The 19,789-nt window shown below is 37.4% G+C and overlaps 1 protein-coding gene across 38 annotated transcripts in view; it reads left to right on the forward strand.

The window, feature by feature from the left end:
• The window catches only part of TNRC6B (trinucleotide repeat containing adaptor 6B), a 142,840-nt gene that overhangs the window by 73,326 nt on the left and 49,725 nt on the right, over nucleotides 1-19,789 (forward strand). For 32 of the 38 annotated variants that reach the window (XM_071731582.1, XM_071731444.1, XM_071731359.1 and 29 more), the window contains 3 exons: nucleotides 11,387-11,474; nucleotides 15,614-15,635; nucleotides 17,323-17,667. In XM_071731582.1, coding sequence (XP_071587683.1) covers nucleotides 11,387-11,474; nucleotides 15,614-15,635; nucleotides 17,323-17,667 — 455 coding nt within the window. Of the gene's footprint in view, nucleotides 1-3,673; nucleotides 3,885-5,103; nucleotides 5,270-11,386; nucleotides 11,475-15,613; nucleotides 15,636-17,322; nucleotides 17,668-19,789 lie in introns of those variants that run through there. The other 6 variants (XM_071731610.1, XM_071731629.1, XM_071731659.1 and 3 more) reach the window with 4 other exon arrangements.

The following is a 19,789-nucleotide window of genomic DNA, read 5'->3' on the forward strand; positions in this document are numbered from 1 at the left end:
ATTGCACAAAGCATTTAACAGTTTTGAAGTTCCTTGTTTTAAACCATATTTATTTAAAGTACTTCAGGAAGGAACCAACTTACCTAGTGAAGTGTGAGGCATAGCTGATTGCAAGTGTTGATCTGTGCATTTGCATTATGGTAGATTGAAATTGAAAGCACCTGGATCTTTTAACCTGCTTTATTGCTGGTTGTATAGCTTATTCCTGGAGGCTTTTTACTTTCCTTTAGTTCTGCTTCAGTGCTGCACTCAGCTTAGCTGGTGTAAAATGAAGAAGAAAAGTGTTTGTACTGAGGATGAACAATAGTTTGTAGTCTTTAAGAACAGTAATTATGGGGGGAAAAAAATATCTTTATACCACCCCAGTTAAAAGCCTTAGTTTATGCAGTATGCTTAGTAGTAATGGAATATTAAGAATTTACCTGCCCAACAGCAGCTGAATATACGGAACATAGACAGATAGATTTGTTTGAAGAGGCAGTAATTTGGCAAGATTTATACAGTGTTTCCCACACGTGAAAATATCTAGCTTACTTTTTTTTTTCTGCCTTTAATTTAGAGCTCCTGATACAGATCATGACAGTCCTCAAACTTTGTAATTGAATACTTGCAGGAAGTTGCTGAATGGATGTTCTTACCTGTTAAAAATAAATAATGCCATAAGCAATAACTGGAATAGAAAACATAAACCTTAAATAACTTTGCCAAGAAGATCATAGCAAGCTGCAAGAATTGTTTTTCTTATATGAATTAGGATCTAGTTCAAGCAACCTTAGATTGCTGGTTCTTCCAGCTTGGTCTACAACAGATGAATAACAACTTTGTGTGGAAAATCTTGTTCTTAATTTCCCACTGATAAAATAAAAAACATTCTTGCTTTAGTATTTTGATTTAGTATAATTAAAATAATGACTGACAGTTTGATAAATTTTATTTTCATTACTAAAGTGCCCTGAAAAACTGTATATGGAAAGTATTACAAAATTATACAGATATGGAGGTATGTAATGTGCTTTGTCAGGCTATTAATTAACTTGCATAAAGTGTTTTGGGGTTTATAGCAAGTGAATTTAGAGTGTTTCTCTGGAAACTGAATAAAAGTAATCAAACAGATTGCTTATGAAATGAAGTATAAGTTACACCATTCTGATGCTGGAAGGGTAGCCTTGTAATATGCCCAGGCAGGTGAAATTCCAGGAATCTCATCATTCATTAGAAGATACTATTAAGCAGAATGCTTAGAAGTCTGGGATTGGTTGTTGTGTTTTGGGTTTAGTGGGTTTTTTCAGTAATACAGCTGTCACTAAATAGAAACTGCTTCACTCATATGTATACTTGTTTTTTTCTTGATCCCTCCTCAAGTGTAATACCATGGAAGTTAAAAAAACTTCTAATATTTTAAAGTGTGTGAAATTGCAGCAATAACACTGTTGCATGGTATTACCTAATGTTTGCTTTATTTCCACCTTTCCCTAAAAATCTTTCCTGTATTTCCAAATAGTTTGCATCTTTAGCAGGCTAGGTTTTGGGTAGAATTTTTTTCTAACTGAGAAACACAAAAATGTCAGTCATAAACCAAGAAACATTGAAGTTTGTTTTAAAGGTAACTTCTGTTGTCAAAGATTCTGTATGATCCAGTTTTTTTTACTATCTACATGTCCTGTGCTGGTGCCACAAATGGTAGTCAGAAAATGGTTCTTTTAATTCAATTATATTATACTCTTTCGGTATTTTTTCTCAAAATGTCACATTCTGACATTAAAACAACTGTTGTAATTGTGCAAATTATGACAGTTACCATAGCAAATAGATTAGTTTGCTGGGGCTTTTTTTGTGTGTGTGTTCAAAAAATTATATCCTTGGTGTTTAAGACAGAAGTTTGTAATCTAAAAAGGTACAGAGCTGCTGTTGTTAATATGCTTTTTGTACCATAAACAGAAGTTAGCATTTGCTTTTAAAGTGCAGTCAGATAAACAGTAAACAGGTTTTTTATAGCACTTTCCATACATGCATACTGGGATGTGTTAAGATGGCAGTAATGCTCATCAACTTCATTCATGTCACAATTTGTGAACAATTCAAAGCCCCAGTGAGGCATCGGTAAAGCTGCCAACAGAGCTTTGAGCTTGACTTGTAGAGTTGATCTGGGCTGCAGAATTCAGTGATATACTGATAGAGGCACCCAAGAAGAGGGCATTCATATGCCCATTCATATGCAAGATTCTGTTGCAGTTCTTCTGCAGAAAACATCTGTAGCAAGTTCCCTGCTCACTGGAGCACCAAGCACAGAAATACTCATTTGTTCTACCCTAATGTAATATATATATATTTTTTATTTTTTTTTTTTTTTAAAGATTCCTGAGATGCATTGCCAGAGTCTATGCTGAAGAGTTGGTTATGGTCAGGGATGCAAAGTTCACTGGCAGCTAAGTAGTGACTCCATGGGAGTCAGTGCTGGGGCTGATAAAAAAAATGTTCAGTATCTGTATTACTGACCTTGTCAATGGGATGTTATGTACCCTCAGCACATTTGAAGATAATGCTGAACTGGGCTGAGTGGTTGACACCTCTGAGGGGGTAAACTTGCTATTAAGGGGGAGGTTGGTAGTCTGGAGAAAACAGTCTTGACAGAAATATTGAAACTCAACAAATGTAAATGGAAAATACTGTGGAGGGGGCAAAATAACCCTTTTTTATAGCATAGGTTAGGCATCCACTGACAAGAAAGTAGCTCTACATAATAAACACTCGAAGGTCCTGATAGGAAAAAAACCACCAAAAAAAAAAGTAGAAAGTAAATCAGGAGGGTGTTCGTGCTGTTCAGAAGCTGTCCACGTGCTGGGCTGTATTAGCAAGAGTACAGGCAGTGGGTCCAGAAGTGGTTCTTCTCTGTGTGACACTTACAAGTCCACCTTTGACATACTCTGTCCAGTTCTGGATCTTACACAGGAAAGACTTTAAAATACTACATGTCTGCTAGGATGATTGGTGTTCTGAAGCATGTCTTGCACAAGGAGAGGCTGAGAGGGCTGGATCTGTTCAGCCTTACAAATAGAAGGCTAAGGAAGCTAAAGTTAGTAAAGTCTTCAGCTGCTTAATGAGCTGGTATAGAGAAACAGACTCTTCCCAGAGGTGAGACAGTGATAAAACAAGACAGTGAACCCAGGTTGCAGGGGAGAAATTCTGATTACATACTGGGGGAGGAAAATGCAATCAGTGGGTTTGTTTGTTTGTTTGGTTGGTTGGTTAATTTTTTAAGCAAAACAAAAAGGGAATAGGCTCTATACAGTGGTGGGTAGTGTCTCTGTCCTTGGAGATTCTCAGAATGTTACTAGGTACTGAGCCAACCTTCTGGATGCCTCTCTTTAAAGTGAGGGGTTAGCCCAGACTCCAGGTGACTTCCAGAGGCCCACTTAGTTTTATTTGTGATGCTGATGTCAAGACCAGTAAGAGTAGCACAGATCTAGTGCAGAAAGCATCACTTTATCCTGACATGCAAACCATTTCAGATTACAAACCTGGTAGAGTTTATATCTCTTAATCTTCTAATACAAAGCAATACTGGCAAATGCTTATGGATGCTACACTTGCAGACTAATAAACGCTGCTGTAACTGATATCTGGCACTTTTCCCAGAGAGCCTGTGTTCATTTCAGACACTGTGCTCTGTGGCAGAGTGGGACTCATGGTGTATTTCTGTATGCACAGCAAGGTAGCTTGATGTTCTTTTAGGATGGTGTGATGAAATGCAGTGTCTTGTGCAAAGTGGAGTTCACTTAGCAGAAGATACCGAGAGGTATTTTTGCTGTGTAGTCTGTCTTCTTTTCATCTGAAATCATGGCTTTAGTGAGAACTTAGGGCCTGAAAGAGTGCATGATACTGGGGTAAGTACTTACGGTGGAAGAGAGATCTTAAGTCTAGGTATTGAGGATTATTAGCTCTTCCCTGGTCAAAAAACTGTCTTGTTTCCCTCTAAGCCTAGAGCAGAGACAGATTCTTTATTGAGGTTCTGTTTTATCTGTTACCAGTTTGCTGTTCCATATTGTTTGTTATGAATTTCTTTATCTACATACTTCGTGGCTTTCAGAACCACAAAAATGTTTTTCTTGGTCAACAGTTGCAGACAACGGAGCTTTCTGCACATTTGAATAGTTTGTAGAGGAAAACAAGGTTAGTTGATCATTATGTATAACCTTGAAGTTCTGAAGAGAATTGTCTCTCAACAAATGTTCTTGTGTGATAAATTACTGGGCATTTTAATTACAGCTGGATTTCTAATCACATGTTTTGCCATTCTTGGGTTGTTTTTTCCCCACATTTCACAATTCTCTAAACAGCCTTTATCTGTGTCTTGGGTATGCATGGGTGAACATGCAATGAAATAATAACTACTGATCTGCTAGAGCCCTGAAGCGTTTAAGGAGTGAAGTAGGGGAGAAAATTCTCTCAGGTCTTAGGCTCTTGAACTTTGGTTATAGCTCTTAATTTCCTCTAAAGGTTCCTTTTTACCAGCTGTGGCTAGCACTGGAAATTTTTTGTCATACCTGGAAGTAATGTTTTTGATGTCTGTGGTAGAGTTGGAAAGAGTAATTCTTTAAAAGGAGTGCAGGAAAGACATATGGAATATTAAAAACATTTCAGTTATTTTGTTAATAAATAAAACCTTGTGTATAAAGAGGCTCTTAAAGCAGAAATAGACGCACTCCAAAACCAGTTGCTGAAGTGTTGAGAACAAACCTTGTTATTTATGTATTGTAGGGTTTATACTGTCTGGCTCTTTAGAGTAAACAGCCCTTTATCATCCGAGTTGTTTTCTTTCTATTATGTGAGTAATTGAGCGTATGTGTAGAATACTCCATGAAGAATTAATTTTGCTTAATTAAAAAGTCCAATAGCAATCTGTAAGGAGTCTTGCTTTAGAAAAATGTACTTTTAGCAAAGTCAGTGTGCTGATGTTTTAAGTTGGTTATTTTCTACGGCAGCTTCAAATTACTGATGTTTTGCAGCGATAAAGGCCTATCAGTTGTTCCAGATACGCTATTTAAAGTAAGCAAAACTCTTGCTGTGACGCTGTGTTGGTTTTCAGCCAAAGAGAAGAAAAATGCAGCTTACTCTTAACTCCTTGATGAGCAATATCTTTAGCCTTTTGAAAACACTGCAGTGCAGAGCACTTCTGAAAACCCACTTTCTAGTATATCTTCGTTTAATGCATGGTGATGTGTATACTGTGTGTTTATTAAATCTGCAGCTTGTCCTGGAGGTATAAGGGGTGTGTGGTGTGACACACTCTTGTTATTGTCCTAGATGTGTTATACTATGTACATAGATGTTCCAAATATGAAACCTGAAATCCCATACTCTACTGAGGGGCTGTGTTCTGGTATCTTGATTTCATTTTCACTCAAAAAGTGTGGGATGATCATCCTTCTACTAACTGCTTTTAAACTGCACGGTTTGTACCACACTTTGATACTGCAGTTGTTCAGTGATGCTCTAAACTGAAGCCTTATTTCAAGCAAACAAGTAATTTTCTTTTTTTCTCCTTCAGACTTTTACAGTCTGAGTCTTCAGGGATGCTATTGTGAGGGATCTTTTTTTCCATAAAACATCAGAATTAATTTAATTGAAAATAACTTCATACTCTATTTTTGTTAGTTCCACTAAGTGTCCATCTCTCCTATTTGACCAGCTTTTGTATAGCTTCCTTCTGTATGCATGCAAGCAGTGCTTAACAAGGAAGGTAGTTGTGAAGCTGTGCATTTACGTTTTTTTTTTTTAAATAAAATTTTAATTTAAATTTTTTGATCAGCAAAATCATAATTCTACATGGTGTAGTATTGTGAAGTAATTTTATCTTTAGGAATGTAGGTCTGTCAACCCTGGGATTTATGCCATGCAGTGTTATATCTAGCTTCTGTTTGATGTTCTGTTTAAATATGTTGGAGCACACTTGCATGTTTGGACTTGACATACTCATCCTGTTGAAGCAATGGAGTGTGTCTGTTAAGTGGATTATGATGAATTTTGCTTTGCTTTTAGTCTGACATCCAGCTTCCAGATGTGATTTAAAAGCTTTCATCCACCTTGAGCATTTGAAGCAGTAGCCTCCAGTATTTGCTGCGGCAAGAAGGACTTGCACCTCAAGGTGCAAGAACTCATTTGAGAGTTTGTAGTATGCTTTTTCTTCAATGCTCATGACCCTTAGTTATAATCAGCTTGTACTTTTAATGTATTTATATATAAATACCTCTGTCATTAAGGATTGTACCAATAAAGCCCCTGTTAAAATTAAAAGTGATAGTGATGCAAGTGATAGTGGTAGGGTCACATAGGCAGTTATCAGACAAAGATTTAAATATAGTCCAAAGGAAGCATTCTCCTTAATATATTAGAGCAACACAGGAGCTGATTTACAAGGAAATACACTCCCTTTTGCTATTAAATCTTACTATACAATGCGTAGAGTTTTAACTGATGGCTCTGCAGAGGGGTGTGATACAATCAAGTGCAATTTCATTCAAATGCAACCCAGTTTAATATGTTCCTTTGGAAGAAGATTCTTTGCAGCAAGCTGTTCAGGAGATAGCTGACTTTTCTCTGAGAGCTTTCATCCCTTTATATATTGAGAATAGCTTTAGCTTTGGAAGTGTACGTGGTCTTGAGTTTGTTATAAAGGTGTTTGGAAAGGCATCTGAGACACCTGATGCTGTTGGTATCCAGTCTTTATAACTTGCCCAGAAATTGATGATACTAAGTAACCTTTCAGAAATACTAAGAACTTAGCTAAACACTTAAAAGTTAGAGCTCACTGCAAGTACTCTTGCTTCAAATAATGACCAAAGTTGGATACTTAACTGTAGAATAAATTTTTTGTTTGGTCCCTCAATCTCTCAGTCTGTTTAGTCAGTTTCTAAACTATTATATTTGTTCTCCCATATTTTGAATCATTAGAGACCTGTCTGTAAGAAAGAGTGAGTTAATAGCTCAAGTGTTGCCTCTAAGTGAGACTGGTCTGTGCATGCAAATCATTATCTCGCATAAATTGATGACCTTTAGCTCTGGATAGTTTCATGGTTAACTTTAGGGCACATCCAACAGTTGCTAATCTGACCTTGTAGCTGAGCAGAGAAAAGCTTGTTCTGTTGAAGTGCTGCTAATCCTGTAAATTCTGAAATCCTCAGTATTCTGGAAGAAGAGAATTTGTCTGAAAATTCAGAAGCAGATTTGTAAATCATCCTCTGTTTATTGCAATGCAGAGAACAGGATGCACCTATAGGGGTTCACTGTCACTCCTATATTGTCTTATAGCTAAACAGAGTTACTGAAGTAAAGCATGGGGTCAAGAGGAGGGAAGATGAATTCTGTTACTGATATCTAGCTAGCATCTTTGTATGAGGAACTTCCAAACACTGTTATGCTTTTGTCCTAGAGGAACAGGAAGGAGCTGGGACTTGCATACATTCTAAAGTGCCACTCCTGAGTTTCTAGGGGTTTTGAGTTTCTAGGGGTTTTAACTTCTTACGTTTTACTTAATTTTTATGTAATTTTTGTCTGTGGGTAACTTCATAGTGCCGTGGGCTTTTTGTATAGTCTGATAACTCTGCGTGGTGCTTTATCTCTACCTATCAAAGCATGTTGTCAGCAGATAGTATGTAATATAAAGTACATCATCTTAGTTCAGTTCAGTTTGTGACAGCAAGATCTTAGAAGACTCCTGTCCTCCACTCCTGCCTCAAACCCATATGTTGCAAGAATAAGTCTTTTTAAAATGGAGCTTTCTGGAAAAATTAATGTTAGGAATTTGCAGAAAATAAACATTTTCCAAAACTGGTAACTTGTTTTGGAGAAAAGCACACTTCTTGAATAACTATTTGTCTTCCTGAAATGGCTGTGTGTTTTAATAACTTGAATTTCTCAAGAATTTTCTGTTACTTCTCTAGTTAACTCCTTATTTGCTCTGAAATTATTACTTTTGCCCTGTTAGAAGAGGTTGTTACAATAACGTAGATAAGACAAGGCGTTTACTGCAGCATAGGTGCTAGGTTTATTTGGTTTGCTTTACTTATTTAATAAATACAATAAAATTTTAGGTTATAACCTATGATTTTCATTAAGGTGTTACTGTGCCTTACTTGAAATATTCAGAATTAAAGTCTGTGATGCGCTGTTTAAATACTTTTCAGTAATGTTGATTTTGGGATTTTGTGAGAAATAATGAAGTGCAACTAGGTCATAAGGTTAAGATTGATGCATGTTGGGGGTTTTTTTGAAGAAAGCTAGAGTGGAAAGCTGGCTGCTGATTGCTGATTCTTAGTGAACTTCCTCTTCAGGGTTGTGGTATGTCCATGTTCCCATTAGTATGTGCTGGTTACAAACACTGGAGCCACACCCCAGTGTATTACTCTAAATTCACTCATTTGCAGTTGATGGATTTTCTCCCTGTGTTGATCTTGTCAATGTAAGCAACCAGTTTGTGGAATGTACATGATGGACCCTCTGGTTTTCTTGATGAGGTGAGAAAGTATTATCTTTTAGCCTAATGAGAGCTGTTTAACAGGTGCTGTTGTTTTCTGAATTAATTGATGTACTTGAAATCTTTGATTATGGTAAATTTATTAAAGCACTTATCACTGAAGTCAGTTTGTATTTAACAAGCTTCTTGCAAACAACTGAAAAGGGAAACCATGGGTCGTAAAACTTCAAATATTAGCGAAATGCATTGAGTAGTGAAAGTATGAAGATGGCACCTGTGATATCCAAAATGGTGATAAGCTGTTTTCCCCCTAAATCAGTGAACTCTAAACATAGGGGTACTTTGTTAACATGTCTGTAGCATCAATCCTTCCTTATTTCATTTGGAAAGTCCAAGTTTATACATCCTACATATTTATGAGGTCTCAGTTATGCTTTGTCAGAAACTTTATGGTCTCGGACATGTCATGCAGCCCAAATGTTCGGATGTATCACTTCCACCTCAGTAAAACTAAGGTGTGTGCTGAGTGAATTTAAGCCTAAGCTACTAGGTATTGATTATTGCTGTATTATAGTTGTTGATGATGCACCCAGTAGAATATTAAATGAACATCACACCTAAAAGAGCAAAGAGAGAGATCCTCATGCAAAACAAAGGGCTTCTCTGCAGCCTTAGTACCACAGGTGCTTGTTTCTGTTTGTAGAAAAAAAAGACATCAGCAGTAGCAATCTCCCTGTCTTGCACTCACCACAGAGATTACCATGAGTACATGTCTGCTTTCAGGCTGTGTGTCTTCTGTCCTTGGTGCGTTTTAATATTAGTTTGACACTTTATTGTAAGCCATAGCTTCAGCTTTGATTGTGAATATGACCTTTTTCTCATGTTTTTCCATTCCCTGCTCTTCAGCTTGCAAAATCAGGAAGATGCTTTTAGGTAGAAAACTGTCCATGTGGCAGGCACTTACTGGAAGTCATTCTGTATTTTGATCCTACCCTATCAGTAGCGCTTTAAAGACAGCTCTTAAACTTTTGCCTACTGCAAGAAAGTTTTTTGGAAGTAAAACAGTTTGGCCTGTAGGGACCTCTAAGTGTCCTTACAGCCCAAAAGGCACACATAGCCTGACAGTAGTAAACATAATTTGAGGTTATAGTAACTTCAAAACATTAGTGTCACTTTGGAGCTTTTTCATACTCTTTACAATCTGTGGCTCAAAGAAAACAGAATTCTTTTTCTCAGTGCCATGACAGACAATCCAAAGTATACTTAGCTCCCTAACACTCCATATCTTGTTAGGAAAACTAAAAAACCTTTAAACAGGGCTTTTCCTTGCCAGAGTTGAGTGCTGGGAAGTGTACTTTGACATTTTACAGGGAACAGAGAAGAGTAATAACTGACCTGGCTTAAGCAATGCCAGGAGTGCATAAAACACTATTCCGTATGATGTGGAACATTTGCCTCAGTCTTTGTTAAATGCAGACTGAACTTGCCATTATGTATGAACTGCATCTGGTAATAACCTCAGGATATTACTACTAACGACTCATCATGCCTTTACACATTTTCTCCATTCATGAAGAAGGAGAACCTAACTTTAGGAAACCAGGAAAAGGTTTTATTACTGTCCATAGAATCTTTCCTTGAAGTCCTCAGTTAGGAGGCTGTTAACACCTAGCATCTCAAAATGTTTTTGGAGGAATTTATCCCTTAAGTAACTATCTCTTTTCACAGTGTACTTAGTTTATACCATATAAATGCAGTGGAAGGAAAATTCTGAATGATGTGACAGCAAAGCCAGCTCAACTCTAGTCCTTTTGAATTGTCAAAAAAGAGCTTTGTGTGCATAAATATAATAAATAGTCCAGTACTATTATAAACTCAAGCTTTGTTTAAAAAGCTGGTTTGTTTTGTGTTTTGGTTTTTTTACAGAATCTTATTTCGAAAGATCGTTTTAGTAGTTCACCATTTGTACAGATCTCTCTTCTCCGATTCTCTCCCTCTTTTGTCAGATCATCTTTTTGCAATGATTGTCTTTGTCTTCCCCTATAAAAAGAAGTAGCTTCAAGTGAGCTGAAAACATGGTCTTAAATTTACTTTTAAGGATGTGAAGAGAATTGGTTAACAAAAATGTGATTCACCATAGAAACAGCTCAACCAATAGCACATAGGCAGTAATTTAACCATTTTCTGGTACTTTCATATTTGATACGAAACATAGCAACAAGATGATAGCTTGACAACAATAGCAGCTGCGCAGATTTTCTTCCTTTTTTGAAAGAATGTTCTTGTGGAAAAAATAGATTCCCTGGAAAGTAATTTATATTACAAGTTTCATCACAAAAATTCTGTGGGTGGGTACAATAGGCTAGAAATTAAATTACTGATTTGTATAATAAATGATGGCTTTGATTTGATATGACATTTCTAGTCTCTTACAAGTGACATAGCTACAGGCAATAGAATAATCTCTTCCCCTTGTGAAGATAAATGTCGTATCAGACCAAACCATCTTATATTAAATTGCGACTTCCCTTTTTTACCATATGAAAAGATTCATGAGACTGTTCATTAAATAAAAGCACAGCCCAATTAAAAGGGTACTTGGCAAAATGTCTTGAAGATATTTTCCAATATTAGGCATGTAGTTAATTTATGTGGGGTACTGCCATAAAAGGCCTGATGTAAATAAAGGAATTTTCCTTAATGCAGCAAGTGGTGTGATTGTGGCCACACGGAGCTAGAAGGTGCTTTTCTTATCTCAATTAGGCTGTAAACCTCAAATGCAAATGTAGTATGATGGTGAGAAGAATCTGGTATCTTGACTGCCTTTCCTGCAGGGAAGAAGGATACAGTATATGTGGCTCTCCTTAATAAGAACTCATTGTGCTTATACTGTTGTTTTTAATGTTTTGGCAGAGAGAAGGAGCAAGAAAGGGAAGAACAGTTAATGGAAGACAAGAAAAGGAAGAAAGAGGATAAGAAAAAGAAGGAATCTGCTCAGAAGGTAGGTTTTGTTATTTGAATTCTTTTATCCAGCTTGAACATAAGTAGTTGGGGGTGGTAAGATGTTAAATGTAATTTGAGCTTTAAAACTTGATTTTTTTAGAGTGATGCCTCTTTGAAGACTTTTTTTGCATCATTTTTTGAAACTGAACTATTAACTTAGACTTTTCTTATCCTTAATGTGTCACATGAAGTAAAAGGTTTTTTATATAAAGAATTAACTTACTGAATATTGACTCTTCTTATGCAACTCCTGCTGTTTTGAGGTGTTTGGGGATAGAAATGCTTCCAGGCTTTTGCAATTCTTGCAGTAAAACAGACTAAATATTTTTTAAAGTCCTTTAGGAAGATTATATCAAGTATTTACTATTGAAGGCTCCCTTTATTTTTTGCAAGGTATCATTTTAGGTTTTACATTTTCTGTAGCTAGTAGCACTTTTTCTGAAGTGTATCAATTCAAGTCTGAGCTGTGGAGAATTGGTAAGTCACTGAAAATTGGGTTTGCTTAGAATATGGGTTTGAACACTTGATGTATTAGAAGCTTGCTATTTTGCTGAAAATCTACTGAGTTTTTCTAGGAGTTAGCTTGACAGATGCACTGGCCTTTCTTGTAGTTTTATCCATGCTTTTTACAGTTAAATTCCTTTCTGTATAGTTCTGGGCTCAACAGTACAAGACAGATGTAACCATCCTGGAGCAGCTCCAGCAGTAGGTTCCTAAGATGATTAAAGAACTGGAGTACCTGACAAATGGGGAGAGACTGAGAGACCTAGGACCATTCCATCTGGAGAAGAGAAAGCTCAGGGAGATCTTACCAATAAATGTGTATAAATACTTTGTGGGAGTGAGTGAAGAAGATGGAATCAGGCTCTCCTCAGTGGTTACCCAGTGACAATGCAAAAGCCATTGTGCACAAATTCAAATGCAGGAAATTCCACTTAATCATAAAATGACTTTTTTTTTGTGCATGTGAGTGACTGGGCAACCACTGAAACAGGTTTCCCAGAGAGATTTTGGTGCCCTCATCCCTGGAGATACTTAAAAAGGAGTTGGATGTGGCCCTGTGCAGTCTGTTTTTGTTGACTTTCTGTCGATGCAAGGAGGCACATGGGGGGCAGGTGGGGAATAGCTGTGGGAACTAGGGACTAGGTCTTAAGTGGCTGGCTGTCCCTTCCAGTCTCAATTAATCTGTGAAACTGACAGCAAAAGGCTTTACTTTCTCTATATTCTGTTTTTCAGTTCCTTCAGTAAGAGCAGATTCTATGAAAGAACAGACATTACTCTGTGTTAGATGCTATAGATTTCTGCTGACAACCACCAGTACCAATGCATTTACATTTTTTTTAAATTTTCATTGTGGCTTTCTCACCAATTTGAATCTATCAGTTTAAATTAGATATGGATAAACTGGTATATTCGTGTTTCTTTATCCATTGTGTTGGTACTGCAGAAGATCAGTAATTACAGAGTAAGGTTTCTTCAGTGTCTTTTTGCCCCAGTGTTGCTGCTGTTTAATGTTCAAATACGAAAAGTATGTGTAGGAATGTGGAGGAGGAGCAAACCTTGGTTAATACAGACTACTGGTTAGAAGCTCCAGGGAGACCTTAAAACAACCTTCCAGTATCTGAAGGGAGCCTATAAGAAAACTGGGTAGGGACTTTTTATAAGGGCATATAGAGATAGGACAAGGAGTAATGGCTTTAAACTGGAAGAGGGTAGATTAGGTTACACATTAGCAAGAAATTTTTCACTGTGAGGGTGGTGAGACACTGGAACAGGTTGCCCAGGGAAGCTGTGACTGCCCTCTTCCTTAGAGTGTTCAGAAAGAGGTTGGATTGGGCTTGGAGCATCCTAGTCTGGGTGGTGTCTGGGACTCACTGGGAGGTGTCCCTGACCATGGCAGAGGTGTTGGAACTAGGTGGTCTTTAAAGTCCCTTCCAATAAAAACCCTTCTGTATGCTGTCAGTGACACAAAACAAACTCGGGTTGTACTGATTATCTTGATAACAGTGCTGAGTGTTTACTGAAGAACTGATGCTTTGAATACAAGGATTTGCCACTTTTCCTGTGTGGTCCCTCGCCTACCAAGTTTTTCAGTATTATTGAATGTTGTGATATTTTGCCAAAATCTTGGGAGTGATAAACAATAAATAAGTTAATATCCAAGAGACCAAACTTAACAGTAATACTGGGGGATACCTAGGAAGAGCAAAACAGGCAACCACATGGACAGTGTGTAAGTGTGTGTGTTCATTCTTACTGACTGTGGAGTTGTTCAACAAATAAATGATTCGGGGATGCCTTTTTCAGACACAATTCGTGTAAACTTTTTTTTTTTTTCTATTTGTTTTTGTCTGGATTTCTGAAACTTTAAAGAATAAAAAGATAACTTCAGTTGAGTTTGTGCACACAAATTCACAGACTAAATCCCTGTGGTTAGCATGCATGCTAGGGTCTGTTTGGTAGCTCATCAGAAGGCTGTTTGACTCCACCTTCCTGTTCACTGTAGCTGCTTCTGCCCTGAGGATACTTGTAGGTTACCCAGAGTTGAGACAACAGCTGTGAATCTGAGGTAGTGCCCCCTATTCTCAGCTTTTGTATTCTAGACCTGAAAGAAAAATAATTTCAAGACTAGATTTTTTTTTTTACCAGGAGAGAGATGCAGTATAGGCAGAAGTAAGTTTGGGTTTTTTTCCCCTAAAGCTAACTGTAGTAATTCTTTAAAGATTTGTAAAAATGGGGTTCTTCCAGGTAGACAAGTTATTCATTTACTGAACACGTTTACTCTTGACCATAGTAAAAACTATCAGCACTACCAGATCAAATTCACAAGTAATTTTTTGTCCCCTTCTTCCTTTTTCTTAAATACTGGAGTACCAGAGCCACTTAACTCCTCTTTTTAAACTGTGTTACAGAAGACTTAATTTGAAGCACGCAGAATTTTTCATAAACGAGGTGAAAATTGATGCCTGGCTTGTTACAGTTGCAGTTTTGGTACAGGTGCATTTTTAGAGGCTTGGAGACTCTTGAATTAAATTGAATGTGAAGCTGTGATGCTTAAGAATTTGTATTATAATGAATGTTCCTCTTTGCAAAGGTGAACACTGCAGTATACACAGTAAATAATGCCATAGCAATTCAGTGCAGATTCTCTTTTTGTTCTTTACCATACAAAGGAGTTCTGGCCTGGTTGGTTTAAACAAACTGCTTTTTACTTGTGCTTTCATTATTCTAAACTGTCACTGTGTGCTTTCCAGAATTATGGACTAGTTCAGCAATTTCTTTTAAGAATAGGTGTCATAGACCCTGCCACATGATGATCTTTAGGGTTTTTCCATTATTGTGTAGTGTAACTCCTGATCGACAGGTTCAAAACATGCTACAATACACATGATTCCAGAGAATATACCAGTGGCATGTTTGTCTCTGCTGTAGCGTGTAATCTGCTACGATGAAAGAATGTGGAAGTACAGCAAAATCACATATGGAGTAGCCTGGACAGCAGTACAGGGTCACTTCAGTCATCAGGTTCTTATTGAATTCAAGAGGTTTTGAAGTCTTGTGCTCTATAGGTACTGCTGTAATTGTGGCAATGAATCCTCTAAGGTTTAGAATTTCTTCTCCTTGGAAGAGATGTCATAGGAAAGGTGAAATGGGAAGATGGCAGAGAGACAGACTGCTACTCACCTCTGGTTACTCCTGTGGGAGTTCCTTTGCTAGCCCAAACAGTCTACTGTAAGGATACACACTATAGAATGAAATCTGTGAATTTGTGTTACGCTTTAGCTGTAATATGTCACCTCTAAAAACTTAGAACTGTAATGCTATAGGATGTTTATTTGTGCTTTGGAAGTCCGTGTTTCAGATGAGAAGGCGGGTGAATGCTAAAAATCATCATGAGTGAAGAAGTTATTCTTTCTGCCTGACATGAGGCAAAGGTATTAGGAGCTGTCGTGTACTTGAAAATTCTGTGTATATGACTAGGAATATTGTTTAGACTTGTAGTTCAACAGCTGATTATTTTCATGCAACAAATAGTGATCTTGTTGCTAGTAAATGAAGGTCATGATTAGTGCAGCCTGTTCAATTTTGTTTTGAGGTTCTTAAAACTGTATTTACATTCTTGCTCTTAATTTGCAGGTCACAGATCAAAAAACCAAAGGTAAGAAACTTCAATCATTAAGAGTATTTTTTATTGACTTGAGCCAAAACTCATATCTTAATCAAAACTGTTGGAAAAGGAAGGGGAATTATGAGTCAGAGTGGAATACTGAAGATGTGTTTTCAGAAGAAGTAAAAGCTGAGGTGATTAAAATGGAGAATCTAAAACTACCCATGTTGTCAGTATCAGAATACTTGAAGAGGAAATGAGGACTGTGGAAAAAGTAGATTATCTGAAATATTTAGCCTTTTGATTTTGCAGAGGTTTTAGAAAAAATAACCAAAACCTGAAACTACCTGTATAAGTGGAGTGAAAGACAGGGAGAGTATTGTTTACACCAAGATACCAAAATGAGATAATTTCTTTTTTTTTAATGGAAACTTGAGAAGTTCAGGCACTTAAAAGTCCAGTAAGTAAGTCACGACTGATGAGTGAGCATCTTGAAAGTTAAGCTTATTTAGCTGATTTAAAAATAAAATTAATCTTGATTTGTGTGTCATTTTTTCTAAAAATATTGCTATTACTGACATATGAGAACTTAATACGGTATCTTGATTTGATAGTTAGCAATTTTGGGGTTTTGGGGGCAATGGACCCTATATAGAAAAACCAGAAAACCCATATGAAAATAAAGTGTGGGGAACAAAGCATTCGTGTTGCCTAGGAGAGGCTTAATTGTTTTGATCTCACATAAGTAGGAGAATAGTTTTACTGATTGTAAAACTATTGATTGATTCACTTTGCTGGCTGGAGCATCTTGGACATCCCTTTCTTGTATTAATATTCAGCAAAGGCTGGACTTAGATGCATTAAATTTTCCTTGCCTTTCAAGTCTGTGTCTTAGTAATTAAACCTTATAAGTACCTGGCTGAGAATCTCTTTTGCTCTGTCTCAAAAAAGCTCATGGAGAATTAGAGTAAGGGGTCACAATTGTACAGTCTCAAGCAAACTTTGTGATGGTGTCAGTGCTTCAAGAATTTGTTAGTGGTTTTCCTCTTCTTCAGTGTGTAATGGGCTTCAGAAGCAGCTTGTCCTTGCTTATAGGGGCACCTGGTGACCAGCTGGGAAATGTTAGACAAGCCCAATGCAGATGCTGTAAATGGAACTGCCTGTTCAGTGAGAGTCAACTACTGCTGTCTCATGTAAGAGCAGTGCAGAGAACTCAGATTTGTTAACTTTGAAACCAAGAGGAGGGCGGGCTGGATTTTTTCTCCTTCTTTTTGTGAGTTTTGGCAGTGGCCATGTAGCCTACTAAACAGGTGAAAAGTTGAGATCTGATCTCAGGTCTCTTGTAAGGGTGATGCATAGCAATCAAAAAATGAATTGAAGTTCAGGGAACAGAACAGAGTCAGTTACATTTGACTACTCATACTTTTAAATGACTCATTGCTCAGGCTGGTATTCTTTGCCAAGTTTACATTTCCAAGAAATTTGGGGCCTAGAGCAAAATACTTATTGAGGTCAGAGTTTCATCCCGGGGTACAGAGTTGCATATGGAAGCAAGAGGTTTGTGGCTACTGCTTATTCCTGCTTCTTTAATTAAATTGTTCTTCAATAAGGTTGAAGTTGCACAGCGTTTCAGAGAAGAATGAAATTACGAAAGGAAAAGTCATATTGAGTTCTTATAGCTAACGCAGGCTTAAGCAGAAAAAAAAAAAATCTTATTTTCCTTCTTCCTGTTTTTCAGTGCCCGAAGTGACGAAACCAAGCTTAAGCCAACCAGTGGCTGCCAGCCCAATTGGCAACTCTCCATCGCCACCAGTCAATGGTGGCAACAATGCCAAACGGGTGGCAGTGCCGAACGGACAACCGCCAAGCGCCGCCCGCTACATGCCTCGGGAGGTGCCGCCGCGATTCCGTTGCCAGCAGGACCACAAAGTGTTACTGAAACGTGGGCAGCCCCCTCCGCCATCTTGTATGCTCCTTGGGGGTGGAGCAGGGCCTCCTCCCCCGACAGCACCAGGAGCAAACCCAAACAACGCACAACCAGTGACAGGAGCACTGCTGCAGAGTGACAGTGGGACTGCAACAGGCAAGTAATAGTATTAATAAAGGTAATAATTTAATGAGCACGTGCATGCACGTGGCAGAAGAGGAGTCACTAAAATTGTGCGTGAATGTATCGCTGTATAATAAAACTCCTCAGGTTGCTTTTGGAGAGGTTACTTCTGCTATTTTAGCGTATAGACTTTGCTTTTGATGTTAGCAGCATTTTTTACTATTAGGTGGATCAAGAAAAAGTGGGTTAATTTTTTAAAAGTATGTTTTGAGTGGTTTGAATCGGGTGCTGTAATGCTCTTAAAATAGCAGCAAGGTAAACACAGTGCACGGATAAACTGTGTTTTTTGGTTACCATTGAGTATTCCTTAATAGCTCTTCAGGTTTCTTTGAGGACAAGAATTTCCTATCTATTAACTTTTTTACATGATGTGATAAAAGAGACATGCAGATATCATTCAAATGGCAGGTGTCTGGCGCTTCTTATCTGGATTAAATAGAACAAAGGTTCTTTTGCTCCTGAATTTTTTGAGTACTAATCTTGTTTTTCACCCTAGATAAGCACTTTTATAAAAGCAGGGCCTGTGTTTTTTGCTTTTGTGTTCACTTTCAAGTCCAGAAGATAAATCGGTTTTCAGATTGTTTTACGAGGGAAGTTAGAGTGATCCTGAATTTTTAGACCCTTGGTGAATTGCTGTAACTTTAATATATTCTTCTTAGGTGATAATAGTGGAACAAAAAAATTCTACTCAAGTCACCTGCCTTCTGAAGAAAAACTTAGATTATCTGCAAAACCAAGGACAATTTCAATTCTAACAATAAGGATGTTTTTTAAAAGTAGTTATAAATGCTTGAAAGTCAAAAGAAGAAAATAATTATACCACTGTGTCTGAATTTGCCTTTGGAAACCATACCAGAGTTAATGGGATGGGATTTTTGAAAAGCATAAACTTCTTACAGTTTTAAAAAGAAAAAGTATAATGAAGAATTTATGGTTCAGAATATGAAACGGGTGACTTGCAAGTCCATAATCAAGTAGGCTACATGGGTCAACTATCTTTATTGAAAAGGATTATAGAAAAAGTAATAATTCCATTTGCTTTTTTTCAGTATTTGAATTCTTTTCTGGCAAATGCCTGCTTTACAGATTACTTACCTTCTTGTCTGTCTTGTTCTCTTTTTAATAAAAGTAGGGAGTTAATTTCAAGCTAAAATGGGAAAGGCCAAAACTAATCAGTTTAAAAACAGATGTCTTGGAGATGGCCAATTTTGATAAAAGACTTGAAAGATGAAGAGAGGGAAAAAGCCTCACCCCGTGTCTTAGTGTACTTTCATACGGATTGTAGTAGCCTGACAAAGGAGACTTCATAGTAGAGAAGTTTACAGAATTTCTCATGAACAGCATTATTTTTGCTATAGGGTGTACTGTATGAGGACCATTTTTAAGTATTATAGGGGCTTCTTAAGTTCTGTGTAATTACACCTAATATTTGGTTTTTTGAGATTGATATTTGATTCTATTAATTCTCTTTATTTTTACATTCAGTTTAATGGTGCATTAGCAAGTAAGAAGTTACATGGTTATATTTTAGTGATTTTGGCACCTTTTTATGGCAATGGTTGGTTGTTTTATCCTGCTACAAGTCAGGATTGTTGCCAAGGCTGATATGGGTCCTTCAGACCTGCCTCACACCATCAGATTTCAGCACCATTACACAGATAGCTGGGCTGGGGATCTGATTTGAAATAAAATTAACCCAGGCTGTCTTTTAAAGTTAATTTAAAGCTGGTTGAAGGGTCTGGAGCACAAGTCTTAGGAGACGTGTTTGAGAGAACTAGTTTTGTTTGTCCTGGATAAAAGGAGGCTGAGAGGAGACTTTAACAGTCTCTACAGCTGCCTGAGAGGAGGTTATAGTGAGGTGGGGGTTGGTCTCTTCTCCCAGGTAACAAGTGATAGGAAGAGAGGAAATGGCTTCAAGTTGTGTCAGGAGGGGTTTAGGTTGGATATTAGAAGAAAATTCTTCACTGAAAGGGTTATCAAACACTGAAACACACTGCCCAGGGCAAGTGGTGGAATCACTGTCCTGGGAGGTGTTTGAAAGATGTGTAGATGTTTACGGACATGGTTTAGCACTGGACTCATAAAGTTAGATTAA

The sequence above is a fragment of the Heliangelus exortis genome, chromosome 1, assembly GCF_036169615.1.
Source record: "Heliangelus exortis chromosome 1, bHelExo1.hap1, whole genome shotgun sequence".
In the NCBI taxonomy this organism is placed as follows: Eukaryota; Metazoa; Chordata; class Aves; order Apodiformes; family Trochilidae; genus Heliangelus; species Heliangelus exortis.